This window comes from Chlamydotis macqueenii, chromosome 27 (assembly GCF_036417535.1).
Source record: "Chlamydotis macqueenii isolate bChlMac1 chromosome 27, bChlMac1.mat, whole genome shotgun sequence".
Lineage (NCBI taxonomy): Eukaryota > Metazoa > Chordata > Aves > Otidiformes > Otididae > Chlamydotis > Chlamydotis macqueenii.
The window spans coordinates 4411218-4439214 of NC_141582.1; the positions used below are offsets into that span (position 1 = coordinate 4411218).

Genomic DNA, 27997 nt, shown 5'->3' on the forward strand with positions numbered 1-27997 from the left:
ACTACAGATGGTAAGGAATTGTTTTATCATAAGGACCGCACGGTTTGGCAACACCATTTTGTAGCACTGCTCTCTGACTGCTTAGGTTTCTCTAGGGGTTCACGTACTGTAACTGAAGGAGAGTACCCTTCAATGAGCAGTTTTCAGGCTGCCAGTAAATTAACCAGCAAAATGAAATTCTGTTCTGGCAGCATCTTCTGCCATGTTCTTTTAGGTTCCAGCTTATATAAGCTCCTGAGCCACTGTGGGGACTGACTTTCAGAACAAAACGTGATCTTCTTGCTAACAGTTTAGAAGCCGCCAGGCAGCATTTCTGCAGCAGTAAACAGTGGTGTAACTGCAAATTGTTCTCTGCAGGTGCCAGCAAGATACTTTAATAAACCTGTCTGATTTTAAAGCAGAAACATATTTCCCCTTTTCCCTCAACAACCTTTTCCTTTGGTGTGCAGAAATAATTAATTACCCTATGGTGGCTTTTGTGTTGGCACCAACGTTCTTGATGGCTAAACAAACTGAAGTAACTGCAGGAAAAATAGAGAAGTGACAACATCATGAACTGGGTAAAATAGAAGCAATTTTTATGATGGGTGCAACCAATCAGAGGGAAGTGGTAGGTTTTAAACAATGTATAATATAGTCAAAACTGAATTGTCTTTCATGAGACAAAAAAGAAATGCCTGTATTGAAAAGACATATCCCATGACTGTTGATTTTAAGGTCCAGGTTAAAAACAGAAAGGTTTGAGTTTCTCCGAGAACCAAATGTATAAAGGCATTGTGTTACTGGCCAATTTAACTATGTGTTGCTGCGTTCTGTCTGTGATACCTATATGGCTCCCGTTAATACAGTCTCCAAGAGCCTCTCAGGCTGATACAATAATCTTTACAGTACTTTTGTGTTAAAAATAAAGTGATTATATTAAAATCATAAATAGTTATTTTAAATTTAGAAGTGCTGTAATAGAGTGACAAATTATTACCCCTTTGTTGCTCTCAAATGTGTAGTTCATTACAGTAATTTGAATTAGATATTTAAAAGGCATTATTTGATGTTTGAAAAATGCATTTGGTACAAATCATGTCCTTAAAAGAGAAATTAATATATAGGTCATTTCACCTTCATTATTTTCTGCTTTAGCAAAAAGTCACCTAGTGTATGTTGAATTGTCTAATACTTTAAATAAGGACGTATGCATACAGTAGTATTAAAAGGTAATGTCAAAGCAAATACACTGACCTCTGCCCCATTTTGGGGAAAAATAGCTACAACATAGCGATACCAAGTAAAACCGGATCCAGACTCTGAACTGCGCAGTTTTTTGCATGCTGACATAACCGGTCCATTCAGCTTGCTCACCTTCCAGACTTTGTGGTATCACCGCTTGAAAGACTTGCCGGCAGTCATGCAGCGTGGTCAAGCGCGAAGACTCAGACCCGAGTCTCCAGTGCGTACGCAGCCGTCCTGCCCAGCAGGCAGTCTCCTTCCTTCCCGGGGAGCAGAGGCTGTATGCTTAGGCAGCTTATTCAATGGGGTAGAAAGGACTTATTTTTTGTTGTGTGTATGCTTGTTCCCAGCAGAGCAGTAAAACTGGAAAATTCTTTGTAATGGCACCTGCCCGACTGAGAAGTCCAGAGATCTGCTACGTGAACGTGGAACGCCTGCTGTCGTTATGCAAAGGAATCACTTGGCACAGAGTTTGGATGCGTTTTGCATGACAATTGTAGTTTTCATGCCAGCTGGATTGTCTTTTCAGTAGTGTTATTATTGCTCTGTGGTGAGCAGAACAGCAAAATTACACAGCAGAAAACATTTGCCAAGCTGCTCCTCACTGTAGGCACTGGGTCACTTAACACGTTTTATAGACTACACTAAGATGTCTACCCTCCAAAAGGACACCTTAAAAAAAATTAGAAGCAGTCATCGAGCTGTGTTGCTTCCCCGTGGAGGGCGGTTCCGACCACCCTGTCTGGAAAGCAGGGGCGGTGCAGCAGCCTCCCTCTGGGAGGAGCCGGGGCGGCGGGCGCGGGGCGGCGGGCGCGGGGCGGCGCGGGCCCGGCCGCAGCGGCGGCTCCGGTGCGGGAGGGCCCCGGGGCGCCCCCTGCCGGGCCGCGCGCGGGGCGTTGTCTGTTGGCCGCGCGCGTTCTTCTGCGTCATCATCCGCACGCCTCTCGTCGGCCTATTGGGCGTGGATGTTAGCGGGTCACCCAATCAGAGTGCTTGCTACCAAACCTCGCCCCGAGAGGTGAAGGGGGAGTTTTTCGCGCCGCTAATGCGGGCGCCGTGGGGTGGCGCCTGTGGAATCGAGGGCGCAGGCGCGGGCACTGCTCCGGCTCGCAGTGCGGGGCGGCCCGTCCGTCGCAGCAATGATCCACAGCCTGTTCCTGATCAACGCCGCGGGGGACATCTTCCTGGAGAAGCACTGGAAGAGCGTCGTCAGCCGCTCCGTCTGTGACTACTTCTTCGAGGCGCAGGAGAGGGCCTCGGAGGCGGAGAACGTGCCGCCGGTGATCCCCACGCCGCACCACTACCTGCTCAGCGTGTACCGCCACAAGATTTTCTTCGTGGCCGTTATCCAGAGCGAGGTGCCGCCTCTCTTCGTCATCGAGTTCCTGCACCGCGTCGTCGATACCTTCCAGGTGCGGTGGCGCGGCCGGGCCGGGGGAGCAGCGGGCTGGGCGGCTGTGCCTCGGCTTTCGCTGCGGGGTTAATCGGTGCGTGCCGAGGAGGAGCCCCGGGCCGCGGCCGTGCTGCAGAGCCCTTCGAGTTAGCAGCGGTTGCTTCTCTTTTTCCTCTCTCTTAATTATCGCCCTGCACCTGCCAGAGCCCAGAGCGAGTCCCGCGGGCTCGCGGTGGGTAGGAACGTGCTGCCTAGGACGGCGGCGGATTCAGACCAGCTCGCAGGAAGGGCCTTTCGGCAATCGAGATCTACATCTCTGTTTTGCAGCCTCGTCTCTTGTGGGAGCTGTGAACTAAGACCACGCTGGCCTTTTTCTCACAAAAGCTTCTTGCGATTCATAGGCATGTGGTTTAGTCAGTTAGTGACAACCAACCTGTATGCTTACATCTCGTGATACTTCTTGGAAGCATGTTTGCTTCCTAAAGGAGTGAGTGACAGGAGTGGCCCCAGAGCAGCTCTGTGCCACGGCTGACATGACTGCCGGTCAGCTTAAGGAAATAGTGAAGATGTCTGTCTTCTGCCTGCCAACAGCAGGATTGTGTAGTCTGGATTTGAAATGTCTTGTGACTAGCATCCTGCCAGAACAGGGGAAGTGTGGGTGCGTGGTCAAACAAGTATGACGTGAGCTTTTGCTTCAACGTGCCAATCAGAATGTCAGTGTAGGCTGAGTTACATTTCACTGAGTTCAGGGAGTGGACTGGCTGTTGAGGCCAAAAATGTAATATATCAGTCGCTTAGGTCTTGTTTTTTGTGAGGGGACAAGGTGTGAGTGTGTCTTCACTGGCTTGGCAGTATGTTAAAATCTGACAGGTTTGAAAAAGAAATAATGTTTGTAGTGCAGGACTAGGAATTCTCTAGCATCACAGTTTATGTATACTTCTGCTTTGTGCAGAATGCCTGATTTCTTTAACTGCTCTAAGTAACTAGAATCTTGTGTTTGTGTGCACACACTCGCTTTCTCTCCAGAAAGATGCGCGAAGTCCCCATAGAATAAAACCATGAGTAAATTAAATGTTCAGTTTCCTAAATTGCTGAATTACTTGGACTGCTTCTTATAACATATGCTATAAAACATACATGGACTTAGGCAGAATATGCAGAGAGTTTGAAGCTGTGCCTCCCCTATATTCCACATCAAAATAAAATCTAAAAAAATACTTACCAAATTGAAGTTAATAATTGTATTATTAACTTGATTGTATATGCCTGCACATGTATGCAGGCATTATAACAAAAGTTAATGAAAAGTTTTGATGAGGAGAGGTAGCATTCCTTAAACAGCAGTGCTGCTCCATTAAAATATTGAGAGTACTGTAGGTAAAGACTAAGGCAGGTGAGGAAGGACGTATAATACTGGAGCCTAACGAAAGGCTCCAGTAGAGCCTTGCAGAATTGTAGAATACAATTGCACGCAAGTCAGTAGTGGCTGCAGGAACTAAGTTTTTCTTCTTAATGTGGCTGCCTAATCAGTTGCAACTGAGCCACTTTCAAGCGCTTAAAAAAATCTCTTGGCTATCAAGGGAATCTTGTTATATAGAAAGGGAGTAAGAGCAAATGAGGATGCAGTGATTTGCTAGCGTGCTGGGGCAGTGGTAGAGGTGTGCTCAGATGTGCATGTCTGTTGGATGGTCAGCCTGTCCGATGTGTTTGTACTAATATGTGGAGTTTCAGTGTTGTTTCACCTCCTACAAGAGAAGGCTTGATTTATTTCTTTTTGGGAGGACACTGAACCAAATGATCACTAAGACTCTCTTTCAGAGATTGTTGAGTAATTATTTCTTTTGCACAGGATTATTTTGGTGTCTGTTCAGAGGTGATGATCAAGGACAATGTTGTGGTGGTTTATGAGGTGCTGGAGGAGATGCTGGACAACGGCTTTCCATTGGCAACAGAGTCCAATATTCTTAAGGAACTGATAAAACCTCCCACTATCCTGCGAACAGTTGTCAACACCATCACAGGTACAGGGAAACAAAAAGTACATAAATTGGGGAGGCCATGTGACAGTATTCCTGCATAAGTAAATTAGGACATGGGTGGAGAAATTTTATATTGTCTCCTACTATTCAAAACCCCACTGTAGGTGTATTTAAGGAGTACTGTGTTAGTGCTTTGTTTTGAGGTTCCTTCCAGTTCCAGCTGCACTTTTTGCGGGGTTTTTTTTTGGTTGGTTTTTTTTTCTTTTTTTAAGCAGAAACAGACAGATTACATTTCCAGTTACAGCCATGACTTCCTGGATGAGTTAGTTTGGTGTGCATTTTTTGTTGGGGTGGCTTTTTGTTTTGTTTAGTTACCCTTCCCTATGCCTTACTATGGTATGTTTCAGAGTTCAGTGTGGGAGAGATGTAAATTGTAGAATACAAACAGCGAGTCTGGAAGAGTAATTGCTCTCCTACAAAGAGACAGAGGTTCTCGGGGATTAATTATAATTAAACTATATGAGGCCAAGGACTTGTTCTGGAGCACTGTCTAACTTTTGTGGTTGTTGTGATTGCCTTTCTTTTTTCAGGAAGCACTAATGTGGGTGACCAGCTTCCTACTGGACAGCTATCAGTGGTGCCTTGGAGACGTACTGGTGTAAAATATACCAACAATGAGGCATATTTTGACGTGATTGAGGAGATAGATGCAATCATTGACAAATCAGGTATGGAAGCTGCTTCTGGCTAAGATAAGGGTAACTTGTTCTGATAGTGCCTGAAGAGAGATTTAGATTTTTCAAAGAGGAGCTGCCTCATCTAAGTGTGCAAAGCTCTATTCCTATTCTTACTCTGGAATGTTACCAACTTGTAGGTGCTATTCAGTCAAAAATTTTAGAGAAGTACCAAGATTTTCACTTGTCCTTGTTCCTGAGGTCTTGTAAGCAATTCTATATTTGGAAAATAGAAGGTGAGTGAAAATTGTGCATAGCACTATCTCCTTAGTTTTTGTGCATCTCAGTCTTGTTAGAGTTGGGAGCTATTGTCATTGGCCATTAAAATAGACTTCGCTGGTGTCAGTGGTTCACATTTGTATGCATCTTCCCTAGAAGTTGTTGGGAATGAGAAAAATGTTGAGCGGGCAACATAATGAGCCATGACATTTCATACAGATAATAAATTTCCTTCCTCCCCATTGATAGTTTCCACACTGGGGTTTTTTTGATTCGTTTCACATAACCTCCCGTATTTACTTTATTGCTGCAGGTTCCACGATTACTGCTGAAATCCAAGGGGTGATTGATGCCTGTGTCAAGCTGACTGGGATGCCAGACCTTACCCTCTCCTTTATGGTAAAGCTCAAGGATGTATCTTTATTTAAGTATTTTGAAAATGGTTTCCCAGCCCTGTTACTAGGATCTCAGTCTCACACTGATGGATTCCAATAGATCCTGGGTATGCCAAACAAAGCCAGAAAGAACTGACAATAGAAACTCATAGTGAACTTCAGCAACTTTGAGCCTAAAGGTTTTCTTTTCAGATTCTTTGTTAAAAGTACAGGTGCTTTCAGCAGATATCCTAAAGGGCCATCTTTTTTATGAGTATGCAACAATGTAATTATTTGACATGATAAAATTGTCTAAAATAGGATAGAGGTAACTGAGTACTGCTATCGCACAAATGTATAATGGCATCAAATAGCTTAACGTGTCTGTAGATACCTTCAGGGCAGAGTGCATCAAGTGGTAGGCCCTTCATGGACAGAAGATTGAGAAGAGAAAGAGGTTATTGTAAGTAGTACAGCCTTCACTAACCTTGTGACTTTCTTTTATTTCAGAACCCTCGGCTATTGGATGATGTCAGCTTTCATCCATGTGTACGTTTTAAGCGCTGGGAGTCAGAGAGAATACTCTCCTTCATTCCACCTGATGGAAATTTTCGCTTGCTCTCCTACCATGTCAGTGCTCAGAAGTAGGTGATGAATGTAGTAGCGCTGTGAATTATAAAATTTGGGTCTTCCTGGCTGGGGTTGTGGGGAAGGAATTGGTTTTAAAGATCAGGTGGCCTGTTGTGCCAAACAAAGAAGAGGTGCATGGTAACTTGCACTTTTCCTTTTTTAAAACTTGTGCTTTCTCCTTGTTTGTAGCAGTGATTCTATCATTTCTTTTTGGCCAGACAGCATTTTTCAAAGACTAGTAGCAGGTAAACAAACTAGAGAGGGAAAGAACTAGGCAGTATGGAGTAATCAAGCTATTGATTTCCTACGTGTATTAAAAAAAAAGTTATAATAAAACAAGATAGTTTGGTAATCTTGTTTTTTTGACATCTCTTCTAATAGAACTACAAGTTCTTGTCCACCGTTTGTGCTCTTTTCTAGAAGCAGCTTACCAAGTACTGCTAATTGGGGTTACTGATGCTAAAGCATTTTGTTAGGCTTTGTCAGACTTGCATCAAGGTGAAAAGGAGTGGCAAATCCAACTGGAAGTACAAAGATGAAGTTCAAGTGCTGCGGCATTACCTGGAACTACTTGCCAGCTTCGTTGTGATAAGATGCAAAAAGATTCCTCATTCCTTGCCAAAGTCTCCCATTATACTGAATGTAGTTACCTGTCCTGTAAAGAGGTGGAAAGCTAAGATACAGCAAGCTTGATTAAAAAAAGTGTAATCAAGACTTGAGAACAGGGTTCTGACTTTGCTCATAGATCAAACAAATGAGTGTAGAATTTCCTTTTCTTTAAATGTTTCCAGTGTAGAGGGCAAGGATTGCATCAGGAAAGGCAAAGATGAATGCGAGAGACTGACAAGGCCTTTCTGTTCATGTCTTTATTCCAGTCTTGTGGCAATTCCTGTCTATGTTAAACACAACATCAGTTTCCGTGATAGCAGTTCACTGGGACGTTTTGAGATCACTGTGGGACCAAAGCAGACTATGGGGAAGACTGTAGAGGGAGTGACTGTCAGTAGCCAGATGCCAAAAGGTGTCTTAAATATGACCCTCACACCCTCTCAGGGAACACATATCTTCGATCCAGTTACAAAGGTGAGAGGAAAGAGAGAAGCTAGAAATTTTTCTTTTTTTAATCTTATTTACCATTCAGCAAATGAAGTTGGGCAGTTTGTGCTTACGTGAACATTTCCTTGAACATTGCTTTTCTGAAGGCGGTATCTTTTCTTGGGGTGGGAACTTTTTCTGAACAGTTGCATACTAAAAGTTGTTGTAATCCTCATGACAAATAGCTCAGTGTCTGAGTGGATTGTAGTTCTGGTTGCTTGGTGTGTGCAGAAAACCCAAGAACTGGTATTGTATGATGAGGCATTACTCTGGTGGATGCTTCACAGACTTCTGCATCTCTAGTTGTCGTGCACGTTAGACTTGGTCCTTTGCAAGCACTGAGGATTTGGGTTAGTTAGTGAGTTTTGATTTGTTTTGGGGTATTCTGTTTTTTTTTGTTTGGTTGTGTCACCCCTGGAGTTCACTTTTTCTTTCCTTATTGCAAACTTAAATTTGGTGGTTTATCCACAGTAGACCCTCAAGCAACACTGCTTGAGGCAATTCTGCAGTTTTTTTTGTCACTGTTACACATAGGAAATGAGGCCTGTAGCCAGAGTAGTGGAAATATTCATAGTAGGCTTCTGGGGAACCTCATGGAAAGAGAGAGGGAGAACAAAGGTCTGAGGCAGCTCCTCCTTAAGCCTGTACTGTGCCTGTCCAATATGAAAGGCAGGATACTAAGGCAAAGACCTTTTCCGTAAAGAAACATTAAAAGCTGTTATTGGAAGGGGACTCTTCTTTAGAGGGTGTTACAGCATTTCTGTTTCACTGCTGCATTTTCTGTTCCTTGAAGTTACTGTCATGGGACGTGGGGAAAATAAACCCCCAGAAGCTGCCAAGCTTGAAGGGGAGCATGAGCCTGCAAGCTGGGACATCAAAACCAGACGAAAACCCCACCATTAACCTGCAGTTTAAAATTCAGCAACTGGCTATATCTGGTAAGTGACTGTCAGGTAAAGAACCTGAATATTCTCTGCTGTGTCAGTGCTCACTCAGCACGTAGCTGAAGTAGCTCTGCAGGCTTTCTGAAGTACATTCTTTCTGAAACATGTCCTTCAAGTAAAAAATCATGTGCTTTGACTAGAGATACATGGATTTGTTCTCTCTGTTGCTCTGTGAAACAGCCTATCTACACTTCTTTGCATTTCTTGCTTACAGACCTATAAAGAATTTTAGGACATGGATGTGTTTGTAAAGAATTATTCTGACAATTAGCAGTCGTCAGCTTTTCTCTGTTCTGTTTACTGCTTGCTAAAACTTTCCCTGTAGTTTCTGCACAGGGATATAAAGGATGATGTGTTCCTTTATTCTGAAGGCCTGTCTGCTTTGTGTGTGGCAGCAGGCGGTCTTATGCTGTGCTTGTTTGCCTTTAGGACTGAAGGTGAATCGCTTGGACATGTATGGGGAGAAGTACAAGCCCTTCAAGGGGATAAAGTATATGACTAAGGCTGGCAAGTTCCAAGTCCGAACCTAGAGGATCCTGAGAGTGAGGAAGAGCACTTTCCTGTTTCTCTTGTCCCTAGCTGTTGGATGCAGCCTCTTACCCAATCCATCTGTTTAGGGTTGCTCCCTTGCCTGTAGTAGCATGAGCAGGAAAGACAGCGCTTGAGATGCTGAGGAGCAGGGAAAACTAAGGTTGACCTGAAACCGTCTCATCCCTAGCTGAGTCTGAAGTATTTGGAACAATGGCAGATGGGAGAGGTGTTCAGGTCCCTTGGGATTAGTGAGTCAGCTATGTAAGCTTGTATCACTTTCATTTTGCTGTCTTAAAGGAAATTCTAGGGATGTATTGCCTTTTGTAATTTCCTTATATTTTGATTGACTTTTATCCCTTTATAGATGATACAAATTTGAATTTCCACAAACTTCAACTCCAGTGTGATGGTCTGGCATGTGCCCTTCTCCATCACTGGGTGTTAGAGTGGAGAGCTGTATAGTTCTGGCAGCAGGGAGATCATCCAGTCATTCTGCCTCAAAGGGACTGGAAGAAGTGATAAGGTAAATTGTCCCACCCAGGATGGGAAGTTAAGAAGCCTCAGATTGGGGATAGTGCCACAGAAGGAGGAAGGGAAGAAGTGGATGTTCTTTCTAGATATTTCATAAGCCATTTTGGTCATCAAGTATCTTGAATCTCTGGAGATAGACTGGAAACCCATCCAAATCTTAGTGTGGTATCCTATGAAGGGCTGACAGTAGCACATGTGATCTTGTAACTGATGTGTGGTGGCATCTGAATGTAATTCTGCTTCTCTCCTTATTTCATCAGTATTCGAAGGTAGGGTTTCTCCTAGCTTCTTTGGGGAGTCAGAGAAGAGACAGCTAGGCAGGAGAATTTTTGTGGAGACATAGTGCTCTGAGAGAAACTGAAGCTGTGGCTAAATGAAGACGATCACTATCCTAGTAACTTGTTGGAACCTCTTTTTGTCTCTGCCTGCCTCTTACAAATGAAGGTGATACTGCTGTTTTCCTGCTCACTGATGTGTGTCTTTGAGATAATTGTGACGTGATACTTTTGTAGTGTTTCTGGCTATCCTACCTCATTCCAGTTCCTGTACCAATCAGCTGCTGTGCAGGTGGATTCAAGCCTACACTGGATTTTTCACTGGGACCATCTCTTCTGCAAGAGCTGTTGCTGCATCTGCCCGCTCCAGTCTGTGCTGCATCTCTCTGTACAGCATAAACATGAAATGAGAGGCATCTGCACTGTTCTGTATTGTCTGTAATGTGCTCTCTGGCCACTAGATGCCAATGTGTTTTCTCTGTAGTAGCAGAAGTTGTCCCTAAGCTGCTGTACATGTGACTACAGCATCTGTCAGGTGACTGTGGAGTCAAGCATGTACAGTTCATGCTTGTGAACAGAACAAGGTGACCCTAAAAGAAGGATAACATGCATTCTGGTTTGCATGTGATGGGTACTTCCAGTGGATGAGTGGCATCTTGCTTGTGGTATTCCAGGTTCCAATGCAACTGATGAATGCCATAGCAGGAGACCTTACTGCTGAGCATGTTCAGTGCAAATATAACCTTCAGCAAGGGCATCAATAAAATTCATTTTTACCTGTAATCTGTGTCATTTCAGAGTGGTTTGTGTGGGCTTTACAAGAAACACAGCTGGTGTTTGAGGAGGAAGGTAAATTATGCCAACTGGACTGTGGATAGTGGGTGCCTTAGGGAGATAAATGTCTTTATGCAATTGAGATTGTAAGCTTGGGACCAAGTCGCTATCTGAAAAACTAAAAGTAATTACTTTCTTTGTAACTTTTCTTAATGTTTCCCAAAAGGAGTGCTGAGCTTTTCCTAGAACCTCAGTGAAACTGTCCTTAGGAATGCAGCTGAAAAATTTTTGTTTACTAGGTAGCGTTTTGGTTACCAGGCTAAGGGCTGTGCTTTAATTATTAAGACAATGAAATACCTTTTTGCTTTCCTGCCCCTCAAGTACTGATGTTGTCCTTTGGCTTTAAAGTATATTTTCTCTCCTGCTGAAGTGATTCAGGTTACTTGAATTCTTGAAAGGCTTCCTATATGCATAAGGGTGCCTGGCCCTTATGACAAGCTTTCTGTATCAGTCTGAGATGGCTGCAAGTTCCTATGGAATGAAAGATTAAGCAGGGAACAATATTAGTGAGATAACTTAGTAGATGATGACACAAGGAGTTTTGGGGGGAAAATGTGAGGTGTAGCTGTGTACTTCAGTTACAATAAATGCCAACATTGGTGCAGGTATTGAAAGAACGAGAGTATAACAATATCAACTGCAAAGTGAGAAAAAAGGTGAGGCAAGCAGATGGCAGTCATTATTGTCTTAGACCTTGTCTCAAGATGGTGCTACTGTGTGCTTGAAGAGGACAAGTAGGGGAAAAACACGATGAGAAGAGAAAAAGTTGATGTTGTAGAGAAGGAAACCATCTCGGGGATTTTGATCAGGGAGGGATGTAAGGGGTAAACAAGCCAGAGAAATGCAGTTAAATGCACTGAGCTAGGTGTCAGCAACTTTTGAGAAATTAAGGAGTTAAAGTAAGGCTGGAGAATGTAAGTTCTTGTTATTGGACTGGAATTTGGTAGATCTCCCAGATTAAGGATCTATTGCAAAATGAAAGATAAAGAAGCATTTGGAAAAATTTGGAGTTGATTCTGGGCCCTTCTTTAAGCCAGCCACAGAGAAGACATCACAGAAGATAGACCAGGATGGAAGGAAGCAACCAGTGCAGAGATGGCAGCTAAGGTTTGTGTAGCTGTCTTGTCACCTTGGATATTTCATGTAAGGGTGGTTTCAAGGAGCTAGTAATGGCTGTGATGCAAAACTGTTCTCTGCAACTTACATTTTTGTAGGATGTGTTTTTCTGAAAGATAACAGAATCAGGTGTGGTTCAGTTACGTTTTATTTGTTGCTGTTTGATCACATGGAGCTCAAATAATGTATTTAATAGACTGACTGAATTCCGCAACAAAAATTGCGCTCCTGAGGACACTTACCTGTGTTACTCATTGGAACAGTTTGGGGTCTTTCACAGGCTGCAAATATTTGGTAGGCTTGTGAATGCCAGGATAGCGAGGCACAGCAGCACTTGGACATGGGTTTAGGGGAGAGGAATGGAAATTAATTTGCCTTTTTCTCAAGGTTAATACTAATAAAATACAACTAACAACAACAAAATCACCAAAACCATAGAACTGTGACTCTCTCTCTCTTTTTTTTTTTTTTTTTTTTTTTTTTTTTTTAAATAAACATCTTGGGTTTCTTTTTCCCTTCCACTGGCTGGAATACGGGACTTATTGCTGAAGCTAACTGGATTTACACCACCGTTTCTCTAAGGACATTAGAGAAGATCTCTTTCAGGTCAGTTTCTAAGCTGGTAGCTAGAAAGAAACGGACCATTTGTAAATCTGCCACTTACAAAACCTATCTGAGGAAGTAATGGGCGTCCTTACCAAATCTGTCTTCTCTACTTACTTATTATATAAGCTTCTCTATTTGATTAGAGGGTGTGCTGGTGGATCATCAGAGCTCCTTAAAACTGAGAGTAAACATTTTGAGTTATGTTTGAGTTTCCCAAATACAACAGACTAGTTTTCTATCTACAATGCTTGATTGATCCTAGAGCTAAACTTTTGTAGCCTTAATATAATTTTATTCCTTTTGTAGAACAGTACTAACAGCTGTTTTCTCCTACTTTATAAAACAACTGGACAAGATAGAATCTGTGAAGGCAGCCTAACTCTTAGGAAGTGTATAGATACCACTTAGCATCACATGGCGTCTGCAAGGCAAGTAAGTCATGCTTGATTACGGAGATTCTAGTTCACAGTTATTTGATTATACCTGTCCTGTCTTCTCTTAAAGGACAAATGCAGCCTTGTGACATTTGACTTGATCTTGACTTGTGGATGGAAATCTAGCAGGCACCTAAAACTGCTACCGTTACCCTTGTCCTTTGTTCCATCCTGCTGTGTTAAAGAGAGCTTTTGCTTTCATATCAGATGATAACGCATAGAAACGTAGTAGTCAAAAAGTAATGTGTTGATTCTGTGGCAGATGAGGCTAGTGTTAAGATTTTCACCTGTTCCATTTAGTTCCTAGCAGGAGGAAAAGCAAGTGGAAGAATAGAACATCCTCACAAGCATGCCATCCTGGATTTGCTCAGAGACTTTAAGCTCAGACTCCGTTAATGAATCAGTTTCAAACTGAAAAAGCAAGTAGAATATTGATGTGGAAATAAGCAGCCCATGCCTACATGTTTGCTCTTTCTATTGGAGTCAAACTGAAACCAGTTTAAATAACCAAAGTAAAATGGTACAAGGACAAAGTTTAAGCCTGACTGGAATGTCTTCCAAATTTACAGCCTTATTTGGACAGAGATAGAAGTTTTCAGGAAATTAAATTTGTCCACTTTGTCTTCAGTTCATACGCATTCCCAAAACAACATAGCTGCTGTGGGATGCATATACTCTGTCTTGGTTTCTTCTCTTAGGCCAAAATTTATTTTTAGTTGTACTCATGTGATGCAAGGAGAAAGCTTGGGAACATGTGGGGAAAGGAGCGTTAGCTTCCGATAACCTGTAATAATGAAAGGAGAGTGATTTGAGAATGTGCCCTTCCCAGATCTTGCAGTTTGTCTTCCTCTTGTACTGAAAGTCACCAGCATCTGGACGGCCAGGAAGCCCTGTTGGCATCCTTAAAGCACCCAGGAGGAAGCTGCGAGGGCACGGCCACAAGATTGTGGATAGTTCATTTTTCTTTCTCAGGGTTTCATGTGGTCCTGAATCCAGTCAATGTAACGATTCACATTTGTATAAACGCCGGGTATGTCTTTGCGGCCACAGCCTATGCCCCAGCTGATTATTCCAATTAGATACATACGATCATCCTTCATGCAGACCAGAGGCCCTCCAGAGTCACCCTACAGAGAAGCAGCGGGTTAGTAACAATCTCCTTTGTTATTTGGTTGGTTTTGTGTTGGTTTTTCCCCCCACTGGCTTTAGTGGTGCACTAGTGTCTACGGAAATACCCTATGTAGTATCCTCGCAAATCAAGAGCTCTTAGTAACACAGCTTTAAGATAAGCTACTTTTGTGTTCCAGGCTTCCTCAATGCTCCTTTTATGGAGAGAGACCCCAAAAAATCTAAGTAACACTAAAACATCTAATTTTGTATAGTGCTCATTTATGAAATGTAGGTGAGATGTTGATAACAACAAGAGGAAGGCTCTTATTCAAGGTATAAAGATCCAGCATGTTTTATACTGCTATGTGGAACAGTAAAGCAAAATTATTAAAGAGCTGTTTAAACAGCAAGGATAGGGATTGAATGCATGCCCTCCTTTTCCCTTGTGTTACATCTACTTGTCCTCCACCATCTTTTATCCTTTATTTTTTTTTCTCCACTTTTCAGTAAAGCGGCACCCTCTTCTCCTTACAGAACCTCCTGCTGAGTGTTTTGCATGCTCACATAAGAGAAAATATTAGGAAATGCTGCTGAGGTGGAGTTTCCCGCCCAGTTTTGTGGTATTTCCTATATTTGGGGTTTTCAGTCTGTATTGTTCTGGTTTGCTTGTTTAAGTGTGGCCTGCTTTCCCACAGAAAGGTCTGCTCTGTTCAACAGAAGTCTACTGGAACTTCCATGTAGTTAAATGGAGAACTTCTTTAAACTATTTTCTGAAACTTTTTGGTTAGCTCGGACTATCAAGGACAGATCTCAAAAGAAAAGAGGAACAGAATTGGGTTTACCTTGCAGGCATCATCAAGGTGCCTTGTGTCTCCTGCACATAACATATTGTCTGTAACTGTCCGGTTGTCTAGATGTTGTGTTGTGCACCGACTGGCTGGGAACAGTCTGACATGGCCCTCCTTCAGGTGCTCTGAATAGAATGGAGAAACTGGAAGAAAAATGACCATATAAATACATATATATGTCTGTGTGTGTGTGTATATATATATATATTTTTTCTTTTTTTTAACTGCAGTTCAGTTTCTGTAGTTTAGGGGAGAGTAAACAGAAGTAGCTGGGCATGGCAGGGTGGCTAAACTAATATTTCCTTACCAAAGGGTCTTTTTAATTCTTAGGGGTTCTGTTTTGCTAGTGAGAACAGCTTAAATCTAGTTAAGAGAGAATAATGCCTCTTTAGGAAGCTTAAATGCTAAAGAGGTTTTTCTAGGCTCCAAATTAAAGACTGCTGGGTTTCCTGGATGGGTAAGTCATCTTCTCACAGTTACATCAATCAAAATGGAGTCACAAGAGGTGTCTATGAAAGTCACTGACTGTACAGAACAAGATCCTGACTTTTTAGTATTAGACTTGCACTAACAAAAATCAGATGCCTTGTCATACACAATACTGAGTAACTGGACAGGAATGTACACTTGTGTTATGTTGGAATGGAAGGGATTTGTCTGTTTGGGGGGTGTTGGTTTTATTCTCCTGCATAGCTGCAATTGCACAAAGCTGAAAGTTGGCAGGCTTGTTGTTTTTCAGTCCAGTTTTGAATTACAGCTGCAGGATCCTTTTCCTCTCAAAGACTTTATCCTGTACTCCCTGTAAGCAATGCTGAGAACTAGCTTTAAAAGCATTTTAAAAACACTTTATGCCACACTTATACATTAAATCTTCAAGTCTGTTCCAAAAAGTCTATGCATTCAAATCATGTTTAGGTCTTGTTATGATGAGGGCTTCACAGTCTCTGTCTTAAAGGGTTTACAAGTTAGGGAATTAAAATAAGGTAGTAGAAAGTGACAGAAAAGTAACAGCTGGGATTTTTTGTTTGTTTTAGTGTTGCTAAAGGCTTGAATTCCTTGAGGGCAAGGGACCTAAACTTTGGACATAGTATCTTCTACTTAGGTGTAGACAGTATCTTCTACTTACATTCTTCACTTTTCCCATAACCAGAGATTTCACATTCAGTCCAGTCAGGCAGCTGCAGTTCTGGTGTTGGGAGGCAAGCAGCACGGACAGTGTCTGTTTCAATAGCGCAGTCTTTTGCATCCGAGTCCAACTGCAACAGAGCTGAAGAGGGAAAAAAATCCCCACTTCATTAACCACAAACTTGAGCCAACCGTGACCTTTCCATTCGTGAGGTCAGGAAAGTTCTTACCAATATCATTGTTGAAGTTTTCTGAGTCAAATCTCTGATGCACAGTGTAGTTCTTCACTTGAAACTTTTGTTCATTTTCCTCGGGAGTTGCTCGGGAAGTCCTACCCAGCACAATCTTCAGCTGATTTGTACTAAAGCTGAAGAACAAGAGAGCCATACTTTCTTCCTCTGTTAACTGGAGGGGACCCTTCCCTTCCCTTCAGGAAGTGCTGTTGGAGCTTCTACTTTTCTTATTTTAGCACTATTACTGCTTCATTACCCAGATAGTTTGACCTGAAGTGTCCTATTTGCCTTTGTTTTTGCACTAATTGCTTACAGCCATCATGGCAAAGCTCCTGTGCCAGCCCCTTGCTCTTCTCCAGTTTCAGATGACTCTGCATCTGTATTGTCAACTTTGTTCTTCAGCCACTTAATATTCTGCTGTGGTACCTTGATGCCATGCTGCTAGTTTACCCAATAAATGCCTGTCTGTAATGCTCAGCACAATTAACTCTATAATCTTTAGTGCAGAATGACTTACTGGGATAAAGAGCTTTTTTTCCAAGTCTTTTACTCTTCTAGTAAGGCTATGCTGGAAGCTTCCACTTTCTAGATTTTTTTTTTCCCCCCAAGACAGTACTGAATCCTCAACTTACCCTTCCTCAAAACAGTGAGCAGCTGACAAAACCCAGCAGGAACTGATCAGAATTCCTCCACAGAGGAAGTGCTCTCCAGGTGCTCGGCGATACTTCACAAAGATGGCAGCTTGCCATGGGTGAGCTGCAATGTCTGCATAGGAGCCACCTTTAATCCTGTACTGGCGTACTCTGCGCTGCCGTAAGCCGCAGGTGGCTGTGGATGACAAACCCAGAAATAGACTTTTTGTTCTGGCGCTCTTGCCTTGAGTCTGGGTGAAGAAGCTGATAGTCGCCAGTGCATGCTGAGGCATCCTGGCATGAACTGTTTAGTATCTGACTCATTCCTGTTTCCTAGGAAACTTGCATTCTGATTTGAAAAATACAGAAATACAGTAAGGAAACCCTGTCTTTTGTGTCCTCCATTGCTGCAGTCTTTATTTCTGGCAGAGAAAAAGGCACTTCTGTGAAGAGTGGAGCCACAGAATCTCTTTCTACTCCAAAAAGCCCTCCCCCCCCCCCCCCCCCATCCGGTGTTATTTAACTGTAAGAGGCTTGAGTTTAATACAAATGACATGCAGAACACTAACACCTCAAAGAAACAGAAGAATCAGGAGTGCTAGGATCCTTACAGCAAGTAGGAACATTGCAGTACTCCCATGTGAGCTGATTTCCTTTCAGTACATGGCACCAGGGCTTGTTGTCATTGTCAGGGTTCCTGCAGCACAGGAAAGAGAAGAGCTATTTGTATTATCAGATTTGCAGGGAGTTTGGGGAGACCTAAAGGTGGCAGACAACCTGAATGTACTTCTGATTTTTTTTTTTTCTAGAGATACAGAGTGCCCTAGGGGCATGTGGCGTTCGCATTTATAGAGTTTCATGTTAGAGAAGCATAGACACGTTAGGTAGAATAAAATGACTATTGTCAGTGAGCTTCATTCCCAGCAGGAATGTATTTCCTGTGCTTTAATAACCCATGTAAAAGACTAGAGCCCTGCTTCAAAAGTACTACAAGGAGGTTTGGTGGGATTGTTTAAATACTGTAACTGACTACATACCGGCAGAAATTGTGAGCACCAAGGCCCAGCTGGTAAGCATCTCTTCTCCAAGCAGTATATAACTTGTTGACAAGGATTCGAGAATTCCATCTCAAACAGGTAGCTCCAGAAGTGGTAACACTGTGGCTGCCTCGGTAATCTGTGCCTCTTCCAGACTTGCAGTTGATGTTACCAACTTCAATAAGAAAGTTGCAGGTTAACTGATGGATGTGAACTCGTCAACTGTTCCTAACTGTGATTTCTGTCAAGGCATCTATATATTAGCTACACTTATCTCAGTCTCTTAGTGTCATAAATATTAAAAGCTTAAACATGATTTAATGTGAGAGTCTCAACTTTTCAGGCTACAGAAATAGCACAAGTCCACAGAGAACCTTTATATATGCAGTGTATAATGGAAGCTATAAAGTCTATTCCCTGTCCCCCTGCATGTACCTTTTGAACAGGAGGGCACACTGCAGTGCTCCCAGTTGTACCTTCCCCCTTTATAGATATAGCACCAAGGTCTGGAATCCTCATCTGGGTTTCTGAAAGAGTTAGGATATTATGCATCATTGTAAAGCTATTGTTATTAGTCCCATGTCTGCCATCTAGTTTGGTAACTTAATCCTGTTCTGCAGTGAAGACGTGAACTGAACCATCAGAAGGCGTTTGGATTTCTGTTTTAATTATAAAATTGTGGAGTACATGGAGGTGAGGATGAGACAGCCAGTAGCTAGTCGGAGTGGTCAGCTTGTTTTGTGCAGTTTAGTTCATGTGCAGAAAGCACTGTATTTTTAGAGTTTTGAGCAGGATCTGGAGCTGCAGGAAATTGGCTTACGAAGGGTGGTTTAGGCACTGAGAAGGGTCAAGGGAAAGACTGTGGGGTGAGTGACGTATGCATTTTGTAGTCTGTCATAAGCATCCAGTCTAGATAGATCTGAAGTTCAGATATGTCTACAGAAGTTGCAATTGCTGCTCAAGGGCTGCACTGTATTTGCACCTGTGCAGAGTGTTCTCTGCTTGATATTGGACCATTGCAAACAGCTGTGCCTTTGCTCCAGGCTCTCAGAACAGGCTGATTCCCGGGGCTCTGACCTGTGTGCTGTCAGCCCCTCACCTGCAGTAGTTGTGATTGCCCAATCCCAGCTCAGCAGCATCCTCTCTTCGGCCGCTGTATGTCTGGTCTATCAAGCCATTGCTATTCCAGTTTAAACATTCAGTTCCACTCTCTGTCATGCTCCATGTACCCCTGTACGTTACTCCAGCATCTCTGTAGCACTTAACTTCAGTTTCTGAACAAAAGGAAGCAAAATGTTACTATGAGGACAGCATCCCAAACTCTGCTTCCCCAGACTCTGTTCGGTTTAAACTTGGCTCCCAGATGTCTTATCTAGTAAGTAAGTGAAAACGCCTTGCCAGGCAGACTATAAGGTCTATACACAAAGGTCTTCAGCTCCCAAATTTAGAGTTCTATTAAGAGACACTGAGGATGGCCCCTGTGTCCTTAAAAGATTTTTGTAGTATTAGCTTTAGAATAAAAACAGGTGACTTAACAGAGAGCCTAGCATACAGCAGCAGCTTCTCGGTACCTCACCCTTCCGCACCGCATAGCTAAAACCAGCAGCATTGTTCAGTAATGGTCGTGGTGTACTCACCTATTTCACACTGCTTCCCAGAGAAACCTTGGTGGCACTGGCAGATGAAGAGCTGTGGGGAATAATATGCCTGTGAACACTGGCCCCCATTGTAGCATTTATTTCTAGTGCAGGCTGTGGAATAAGCAGAAGCCAGGAAATACTGTTAGATTTCACAGAAGTAAGAAGCTGGCAATGTATGCCCATCTTTCCTCTCCTGTCAATCTCCTTTGGCCTGTTCTGTTTTTCCCTTCTTACCTGTTATTGTCATATGCTTACAGTCTTTTCATGTAGTGCTTACATTCTGCTTTTGCTCCATTCTCTCCACATACACTGTTACGAGCCTTCCTCAGCCTTTTGCCCACTCCCATTTATTCCTACTTGAGTTGGTATATATTAGTATTTTATTTCTATCCTGTGCTGTTTCATGCCAAATTTCCTGTGTGAGAACTCCTTCCGTGACAGTGGAGTTCTCTTTAGGATGATTAGATGAATAATCTCTCATTCCCCATCATTTCCTTTCTATTTTTCTTCTTCATACTCACCTCTGACAGGCACAGTGTGGCAGTGGCTCCGACCACTGTCACACCTACAGTATTCTATTCTGCTCCCTGACAGCTTCAGCCAGGTCCCCCTGTGCTGGTAAATTGCTCCAGATGAATTGTCTGTGCAAATGGCTGTAATTGGAGAAAGGAAATCCTCTTTTAGAGATTCAGGGAAAAGACCTGGCTGAGCAAAAGAACTCCCTTCTCTTTCCGGGAGAAAAGTACCCCATCTGTCTAACGGGCTGCCCTTTTGCCTTCTCAGACCACAGCTGTCCCTCTCTCACTGCTGTGCTGCTGGATGTACTGTTCCACTATTGACCGGCCTCTCTTTGAAGAAGAGCAGGGGGAGGGGAAGACTTTGAGTTGTGTATGGTATTAAGACTCTGGTATTTTGCCTTCTGAATCTCCCATCCAGATAACCATGACAAACAGCTTTCAGACTCCATGCCCTCAGCATCATCTGCTTTCCTCTCCTGTGTTCATAAAGCTCCAGGTAACACAGTTGTAGTTTGCCTGGCTTACCTCTAGATCTGGCTCCCCGTTTGACACGCACGTGTAAGCCCTGCAAGCAAAGAAGGTTAATTCTGTAAGTTAACTGCTCTCTTAAGAAAACTGAAGGAACAAATCCCTCCAAAGAGCCAGTCTTCTTCTTGAGGCCTTGTAAATCAGGGGAGCTCTGAGCAACTGTCTGCCCTCCTTGCCAGACAGTACGGTGAAAAATGCCTTTAGTACCTCGGCATGGGTACCAAAAATTATTAATCATTGAGTTGCCACAGATTACCAGGTGATTGCTTGTCATCTGAGTGACATGAACTTGGGATGTGCTGTACTCACATCGTGCGTGAAGTGATTATGTGCTCTCAGGGCATTGAAAGTGCTAACTAAAGCTTGTCAGCTTTCTGCTACATGAAGGAGGTTCAAGCAAGTAATTTCCAAATAAGCAAATGTGAACAAGCAGTTATTTTTGCCCAGTGACATGCAGTTTCCCCTCAACCCCTTGTAGCTTGATTACCTTGGAGAGATATGTCTCCTGCAGCCAATTAAATAAAATATCTTGGATAAAGTTTTAAGTAAGAAACCATTTTAAAAGCTTCTTTAATCAGGCCACAAGAGAAAGAATAACATAAAAGAAAGAGGAAGACTGGGATAGCAATTTTTTTTGAGAAAGAGACTAAACATTTTTAAATTTACTCAAGCTGTGCAATGTGAGCTTAATGTGAGGGGACATGGGAACCATCGATGTCCAGTTCTAAGTGAGAGTAATGATGAAGGGATGACAACAGAAGGAAAATTACTGGGTGGTCACGATGGAACTCTTATTAACAGTGAAAGTGAACAGATACACCAAGAAGATTTGGAGAAGACTTGCTTACTGGAATGAAAACCAGCCAGGATAACACATTACTGGAAATCCAGCTTAGAGATAGACTACTTTGTAAGGTTTTCCTTCCTCTGATTTCTAGTGAGAGTGGTGGTCAACGGCTCGATGTCCAAGTGGAGATCGGTCATGAGTGGTGTCCCTCAGGGGTCCGTGCGGGGCCCCGCCCTGTTCAACATCTTTGTCAGCGACATGGACAGTGGGATGGAGTGCACCCTCAGCAAGTTCGCGAATGACACCAAGTTGTGTGGTGCCGTCGACACGCTGGAAGGGAGGGATGCCATCCAGAGGGACCTTGACAGGCTGGAGAGGTGGGCCAGTGCCAACCTCATGAAGTTCAACCAGGCCAAGTGCAAGGTCCTGCACCTGGGTCAGGGCAATCCCAGGCACAAATCCAGGCTGGGCGGAGAATGGATCGAGAGCAGCCCTGAGGAGAAGGACTTGGGAGTGCTGGTGGACGACAAGCTCAACATGAGCAGGCAATACACCCTTGCAGCCCAGAAGGCCAACCGCATCCTGGGCTGCATCAAGAGGAGCGTGGCCAGCAGGTCGAGGGAGGTGATTCTTCCCCTCTACTCTGCCCTGGTGAGACCCCACCTGGAGTACTGTGTCCAGTTCTGGAGCCCCCAACACAAGAAGGACGTGGACCAGTTGGAGAAGGCCCAGAGGAGGGCCACAAAGATGATAAAAGGGCTGGAGCACCTCTCTTATGAGGACAGGCCGAGAGAGCTGGGGCTGTTCAGCCTGGAGAAGAGAAGGCTCCGGGGAGACCTGATAGCGGTCTTCCAGTACCTCAAGGGGGCCTACAAGAAAGATGGGGAGAGGCTGTTCAGTAGGGCCTGTTGCAATAAGACAAGGAGTAATGGTTTTAAAATAGAGGGAGGTAGATTTAGATTGGATATTAGGAAAAAATTTTTTACAATGCAAGTTGTAGAGCACTGGAACAGGTTGCCCAGAGAGATGGTGGAAGCCCCGTCCCTGGAAACGTTCAAGGCCAGGTTGGATGGGGCTCTGAGCAACCTGACCTAGTCAGGGATGTCCCTGCTCCTTGCAGGGGGCTTGGACTAGATGACCTTTTAAGGTCCCTTCCAACTCTAACCATTCTATGATTCTATGATGATTCTAGTGATGTAAGCAAGATTCTCCTTCTGTCTGATGCAGACAGCTGGAGTTGATGGTAAGGAAATGCCGCTGAAAATGCAGGAGAATGGCAAGAGCATTACTTGATGCACTAACTTCTTACCTGGCATTGAGCAGTCATGATTGCTCCCACCAGCAGGAGGAAACATGGGAGTTCACCTTCCATTCTGAGTGTTTTCCACATCGCCTCCAAATCTCAAGTTATCTATAGAGGCAAAAGAAAAAATAAGATGTTGAACAAAGGCATATTACAGTGTGAATGGAGTTCAAGGTTGCAAGTTTAAATAGAGGTTTTAAATTATGAAAATTCTTTTTACATTAAAACACATTTTCTTCTCTGCCGTTCACAGCCATCTGAGCTAGATGTCCTGGTGTCTGTGGTCAGGAGAACCTGCCAGGCTGGTCCCAGATGTGCTTCTACCTGATAAGCTTAACAGCTCAACAAGCTAAAGCACACTCTTTTGGGTCTGGAGGAAACTCAGAGAACGTTTCCTGGAGAATAACACTGGTAGAAGTAAAGCCAACAGTATCATGTGCATTATTAGGGAGATGGACTTGTCTAATGCTGATTGGAATGTGCTAATTGAGATTCAGGTCACTGAGGCCTACCTGAGAGATCTGTTGCAGAGGCACAAAAATCTGCTGAAGGGTCAGTCTCAGATAATAGTGGTTTAAAAGGATTTGCATTTTCTGCACAGATTGCTGCTTTGAGTGAGAGTGAGGGCCCCTCTCTTGTGTAGAGATGTATTGGCAAGGAGTCTTTGGTTGATGATGGGTGGGGACAGCACTGTTATGTCTTCAGTTTTCAATATTTCTACAGCTTCTCCCCAGATGAGCTTTTAGTTTCTACTGTTGTCATAGGCTTTTGCTAAAACAGGAGAGTGTAGCAATTGGCTGACGGGCTAGCTTTTTGTCCGGTGTTCTCCTGTATTTGTTGCAGCATTTCTTTCCATGTGTCACTTCCATACAGTCACAACTGTCTTATTCCCTCTAATCCCTTCATCAGCTTTATACTTCAGACAAAGCCCTCTTCCATCCCACATGAAGAGTTTCAGCTTCCTCCAGACTGATTTACAGTTCACACTGTCTCCTACAGCAGTAGTCTGGGGAGAGAACCTCCAATGATCTCCTGTGGGAGATCACCGGCTGGTACGCTATGGCTGGGGTTAAGGTTGAATCTTGATTTCTGCCTCCACTCATCTCATTTGCTTTGAAAATCTACTTCTCTCTTAACCTCATCAGAGGTTAATTTCCTGCCACAGATAGCTACAGAAAGGACACTTGGGTACTGTGATCCATCCGTATTTCTTCCTACTGGAGCAAAATTTATTTCTGTCTGGCCTTGAGCAGGCAAGTTTCTTGGCAGAAGCATGAGTTTAGATTTCCGTAGCTACTGAAAGCAGCAAGAAATGCTACCATCTTGTTCCCAGGTTTCCCCTGCCCCAGTTTGTTTGCTGGCAAAGGAGGAAAAATGATGGCTTTTACCAAAGCAGAGTGCCTTGTGTAAGTGCTGACTGGTTTAGGGCAGCTGCTGGGTGGGGAGAAAATTCTGAGCAGCAGGGGGCATGCTCATAACATGGCATAGTCTGGAGCGTATAGAAAATTAGGCAACATGGATTTTTTCCCTTGCTATACTAAACGCCATTTCTAATCTCATCCTCGTAGCAGGAAAACACACAGACAAAGGCAGCGAAGGGCTTTCTGAGGTGATCTGTTGCCTATGAAGGCAACATGCTTTGCTGTGGGCTTCCAGCTCCTCTGGTAATCCCTGTAGGAAGAATCCCCAAGAAGATGTATTTTGCCCATTCTTTTATCTTGGTGACCTTGTAGTAAAGATCAGGCAAATAAATGTGTGTATGTAGAAGAATGCCAGTAAAGCCTGACCTTAGCCGCATGAGTTTGGTAGCTAGCAAAGTTCTATTTTATATTTAGAAACACTGCTGAACTTCAGGATTTTAAATGAGTATTTATTGGTACACCAACAGGACTCCCTGTTGCGGGGGGAGGAGGCTGTTGTTCATGGCAAAACTTAAATAGTAAGATGGATACAAATGATTATACAGTGTCAGAAGTTTAGAAATTCAGCGCCGATGGGACTTTTTGGAAACGTGGCATTAAATAGTAAGGTCCAATACATCTCTTAAAAACTGGGAAGGTATTTTCCATTTTCACAGTTGAGTAATAGCTTTTCAAGGACCGGAGTTGTCATTACGACGTAATCTGAACTCTTACAATAAGACAGATAACTTTATCACAGATTTCCTGACTTGAACCCATAATCTTCTTCCTAAAAGTAATGGTTACTCCTGCATGCAGCAATAGTAGCTCTTTTTTTAGAATCGAACAAGAGCTAAATAGTCACTAGTGTGAACAGATTTAGCTTGATCCTCTGTACTAACCAGGACTGCTATCGCAATCAGTCTAGATGGCTTAGAGGATGAATCATGAGAGTGCGATGTAGATGGGAATGCCCCTGCTTTGAACAAGTCCAGCACCACAGGCCCATTTTCTCTCTTCCTTTAGAAATATGCCTCCTATACAAACCGAGAGCTAGGAGTGAGGTACAGTAGCAAGCAAGAAGATATAATTTCATTCCCAGTCTCTAGGACTGCTCTGTAGTTCCAGATCTTTGAAAAAATATTCAGACTCTGTCTTCCACACTATCAACTTTTTATCATTTACATTATATGATCCCTGAGCAAGTAGAAAGCTAACCCAATTATTTGACAAAAATACTACTTCCAGAAATTAGGAGCTCAGGCACCGTTTATATAAAGCCAGAGAAGGCAGCTGGATAACAGCTGGTGAATTTGCAGTATGACAGATGAATGAGTAATAAATTTGGATTCAAGACTAAAAAAGCGAGAGAGTTTGTGGGTTTGTTTTTTGTTTTGGTTTGGGTTTTTTTAAGATTTGTTCAAAGAAAAAGCAAAAGGCACAAATATTTCAGTCTCTGAAGCAGAACTGGGAGTACAGCAGGATAGTTTAGGCTGTGGTTTCTCATCATTAGACCGCAAAAACAGGAGACATAAGCTGCAAATCAGACAGAAAAGATTCACAGGAACAGCTTCTGAGAACTGTAGTTACTCCCAGTATTGTCTTTAGGTCACATCTTGATGATGTCATCCTTGTAATTCCTTGAGCATCTCTTGGGGATTTGTAGTAGGATGCAGATTTTGTAGTATACTTTTTTATATACTTTCAAGCCCTTTCTCACCTTGTTAAGGAAAGGTTAATTCAGAGAAACTATTTATCTAAGCTGAGCTGCTTTGTTAGAATTTTTCTCTGGAAAGCACTGTAAGGAACTGTTGAGACTTCATTTCTGAAGTAGCTGCTAAGATGCCCCAAAACCAAGACAACACTGGTGAAATTGGAATAATTTTTTTTTGTAGGAGGACAGAGTGGCAAAGTTGGCCTAACTAATATCTTGGAGGAAGTCCTAGCTGTCTGAAAACAGCAGGAAAATATAGCTAGTTTTCAGGAGGGACAGGGAAACATAATTTAAAATTAAAAAAAAAAAAAAAAAGACATTTTGGTCTTGGAGACTGACATGAAAGGAATCATTCCTATTTAAAAAGCACCTGCATGCTTTGATCAAGTTTCTGGTTATAATCCAGGTTATCCCATATAGTCTGCTATACAAGCAGATTCTAGTCTTACACAGCACATAATTATACTGCAGAATGCAACAAATAGTCTCCCTAAAGTTGTCTTGCATCGGATGCCACATTCTTTCTTCCACTTATTTCTGCTGCCCCTCTTCAGGCCAGCTTATGTTACAATGCTGCAGCCTTTCCCCCTCCTTTCCCCCTCTCCATGGTGTCTCCATGGACACCAGCCCCCTGTCCATCCATTGGTGGCTGGTGTTCCACTATCCATGGAAAACTAGTAACGGATGTTGCCAGATATTTATTTTCAGTTTTGGGAAAGGTACAACTTAGGCCAGTCCATAGCAATGTTCCGGGTGATAAGCCCTATCAAACTAAAACCATATGGCTGTTTGCAAAACACCATGTTTACAAGACTCCAGGCAGAAATCTACAAGGAATGTGCTTTCTGATAGGGCTCTCCTAAACAGTTTGTGCCTTCTGCTCTCACCCTTTGCTTCCTCTCTGATCAAAAATACTTCAGCAAGTACAGGTACATTAGGACATAATAATACACAGTACTCTAAATTTATCTCTCTGCTGAAGCATCATCAGCAGGAATACTTTAAATCCCACTTATAAATGTATTATTAATAACAGCCCTTCTAAACAGTAAGAATGTGAGTATTATCTTACCGATTGGAATAAGACCTAAAAAAGGGATGTATCTTACCAAGGTCAAACAAAAAGTCATTAATAGAAATTAAAAGTAGCTCTCCCCCCACCCCGTATGCCTCCCAATAACCTAGTATGTTCATTCCAGAATACTTTGATTCTCAGTCTACAGCACCAATACCTTTCTTGCTGATGAACAGCTATCTTGATCTAATTCAAGCAAAAGACTGCAGATCCTTGCTGCCTTCTGGAGAAAGTGCTTCTGTATCCCTTTTCTAAACTGAGCAGCTGAATATCAGACTCATACTATTTATCTTTAAAATATAACAGTGGACAGACCTCCACTGTTTTGAGGAAACAGACCTCCCCAGCTTTTGGGGAAAAGAATTTAAAAAGCAAAACAAAAATGTAAGATTCTGTAGTCTTCAAAGGCATCAGAGGAAATGGGTATTTCAAACTCTGGCTTCCTTTTGGGAATTGTTCTCAATATTTCCTGTGATTTTGGCGGCGTTTGAAAAGAAGCGTGTTTAGGAAGAACTGAGGACCCGCCCTCCTCCTCTTTGTCCCTCTGTTATCCCGGTTGGGATGCTGGGGTGAAAGGCATAGTCTGATCTCCCCCCGGGACAAGGATAAATTTTCCTTTCACAGCTAGCTCTTTGAGTCTCTGCTCACCATCGAGGTACTCGTCCATAAGCCTTCCTTTGTTTTAAGTTCCTTTGATAATGTTCTCTGTGCAGGAGACTCCTCCCTGCTAACGGGTCAGAGCCGGAGGCTGTCAGCCCTTTTCCTGGTAGAGCTGAAACGACAGTCTTGAAACAACTGAAAGCTAGCAGCTTTACCCTGTGTTACGAATCTCCTCCAAAGCTGAAAGGCAATAGCTCAGTTCGTTAACTACCATGGTGCTTCAGTGGGATCTAGTAAATAATAATATTTAATAATATTTAATGACAATGCCATTGATGTTGAAAATGGGAAATGCACTTTTTGAAGCACGTGCCCCCAGCAGTACCTACCTTTCTGCTTTTCCTCCCCTGTATTCTGCTGATGATGTCCTTGCCACAGCCTGTCGATTTGTGTTTTCTGCGTCTCTGCTCTGGTCTCTCTGAACAGCTCCTGTCCTACTTAAAACTCCGCTCGAGGGGGTGGAGACTC

General features: G+C 43.1%; 2 protein-coding genes across 7 annotated transcripts; one reads left to right on the forward strand and one right to left on the reverse strand.

Moving 5' to 3' along the window:
• The first annotated feature begins 2292 nt into the window (after positions 1-2292).
• Positions 2293-20581, forward strand: AP3M2 (adaptor related protein complex 3 subunit mu 2). 2 transcript variants are annotated; one of them, XM_086768005.1, is made up of 8 exons: positions 2293-2636; positions 4467-4638; positions 5187-5324; positions 5863-5948; positions 6434-6567; positions 7429-7636; positions 8442-8586; positions 20328-20581. In XM_086768005.1, the coding sequence occupies exons 1-8, from the start codon at positions 2364-2366 to the stop codon at positions 20381-20383; spliced, it is 1212 nt and encodes a 403-aa protein (XP_086624131.1). In that variant the 5' UTR covers positions 2293-2363; the 3' UTR covers positions 20384-20581. The 2 variants fall into 2 exon arrangements, with proteins under 2 accessions (XP_086624131.1, XP_086624130.1); XM_086768004.1 differs by lacking the exon at positions 20328-20581 and adding an exon at positions 9022-13490 and having other exon boundaries at positions 2300-2636.
• On the reverse strand, positions 12010-27995 carry PLAT (plasminogen activator, tissue type). 5 transcript variants are annotated; one of them, XM_086767999.1, is made up of 15 exons: positions 27859-27977; positions 27518-27709; positions 22687-22788; positions 20588-20627; positions 20066-20197; positions 19542-19655; positions 19004-19178; positions 18340-18431; positions 17905-18079; positions 17479-17564; positions 16868-17063; positions 16233-16369; positions 16004-16144; positions 14872-15020; positions 12010-14046 (listed from the first exon to the last, which is right to left on the reverse strand). In XM_086767999.1, exons 3-15 carry the CDS (start codon positions 22765-22767, stop codon positions 13888-13890), a joined length of 1677 nt encoding a protein of 558 aa, XP_086624125.1. In that variant the 5' UTR covers positions 22768-22788; positions 27518-27709; positions 27859-27977; the 3' UTR covers positions 12010-13887. The 5 variants fall into 5 exon arrangements, with proteins under 5 accessions (XP_086624125.1, XP_086624129.1, XP_086624124.1 ...); XM_086768003.1 differs by lacking the exon at positions 27518-27709 and having other exon boundaries at positions 12010-13703; positions 27859-27995; XM_086767998.1 differs by lacking the exon at positions 27518-27709 and having other exon boundaries at positions 27859-27995.
• Positions 27996-27997: the final 2 nt, after the last annotated feature.

Excerpts from the sequence above, each read along its gene's own strand:
- AP3M2 (XM_086768004.1), top strand. The coding sequence starts at position 2,364 with ATGATCCACAGCCTGTTCCTGATCAACGCCGCGGGGGACATCTTCCTG. Across the intron at positions 2,637-4,466 it reads GCGTCGTCGATACCTTCCAG|GATTATTTTGGTGTCTGTTC; the intron begins GTGCGGTGGCGC and ends TCTTTTGCACAG. Across the intron at positions 8,587-9,021 it reads TCAGCAACTGGCTATATCTG|GACTGAAGGTGAATCGCTTG; the intron begins GTAAGTGACTGT and ends GTTTGCCTTTAG.
- PLAT (XM_086767998.1), bottom strand. The coding sequence starts at position 22,767 with ATGTGGAAAACACTCAGAATGGAAGGTGAACTCCCATGTTTCCTCCTG. Across the intron at positions 17,064-17,478 it reads CTGCAATGTTCCTACTTGCT|CCACCTGCGGCTTACGGCAG; the intron begins GTAAGGATCCTA and ends TGTCATCCACAG. Across the intron at positions 15,021-16,003 it reads TTATGGGAAAAGTGAAGAAT|TTTCTCCATTCTATTCAGAG; the intron begins GTAAGTAGAAGA and ends TTTTTCTTCCAG.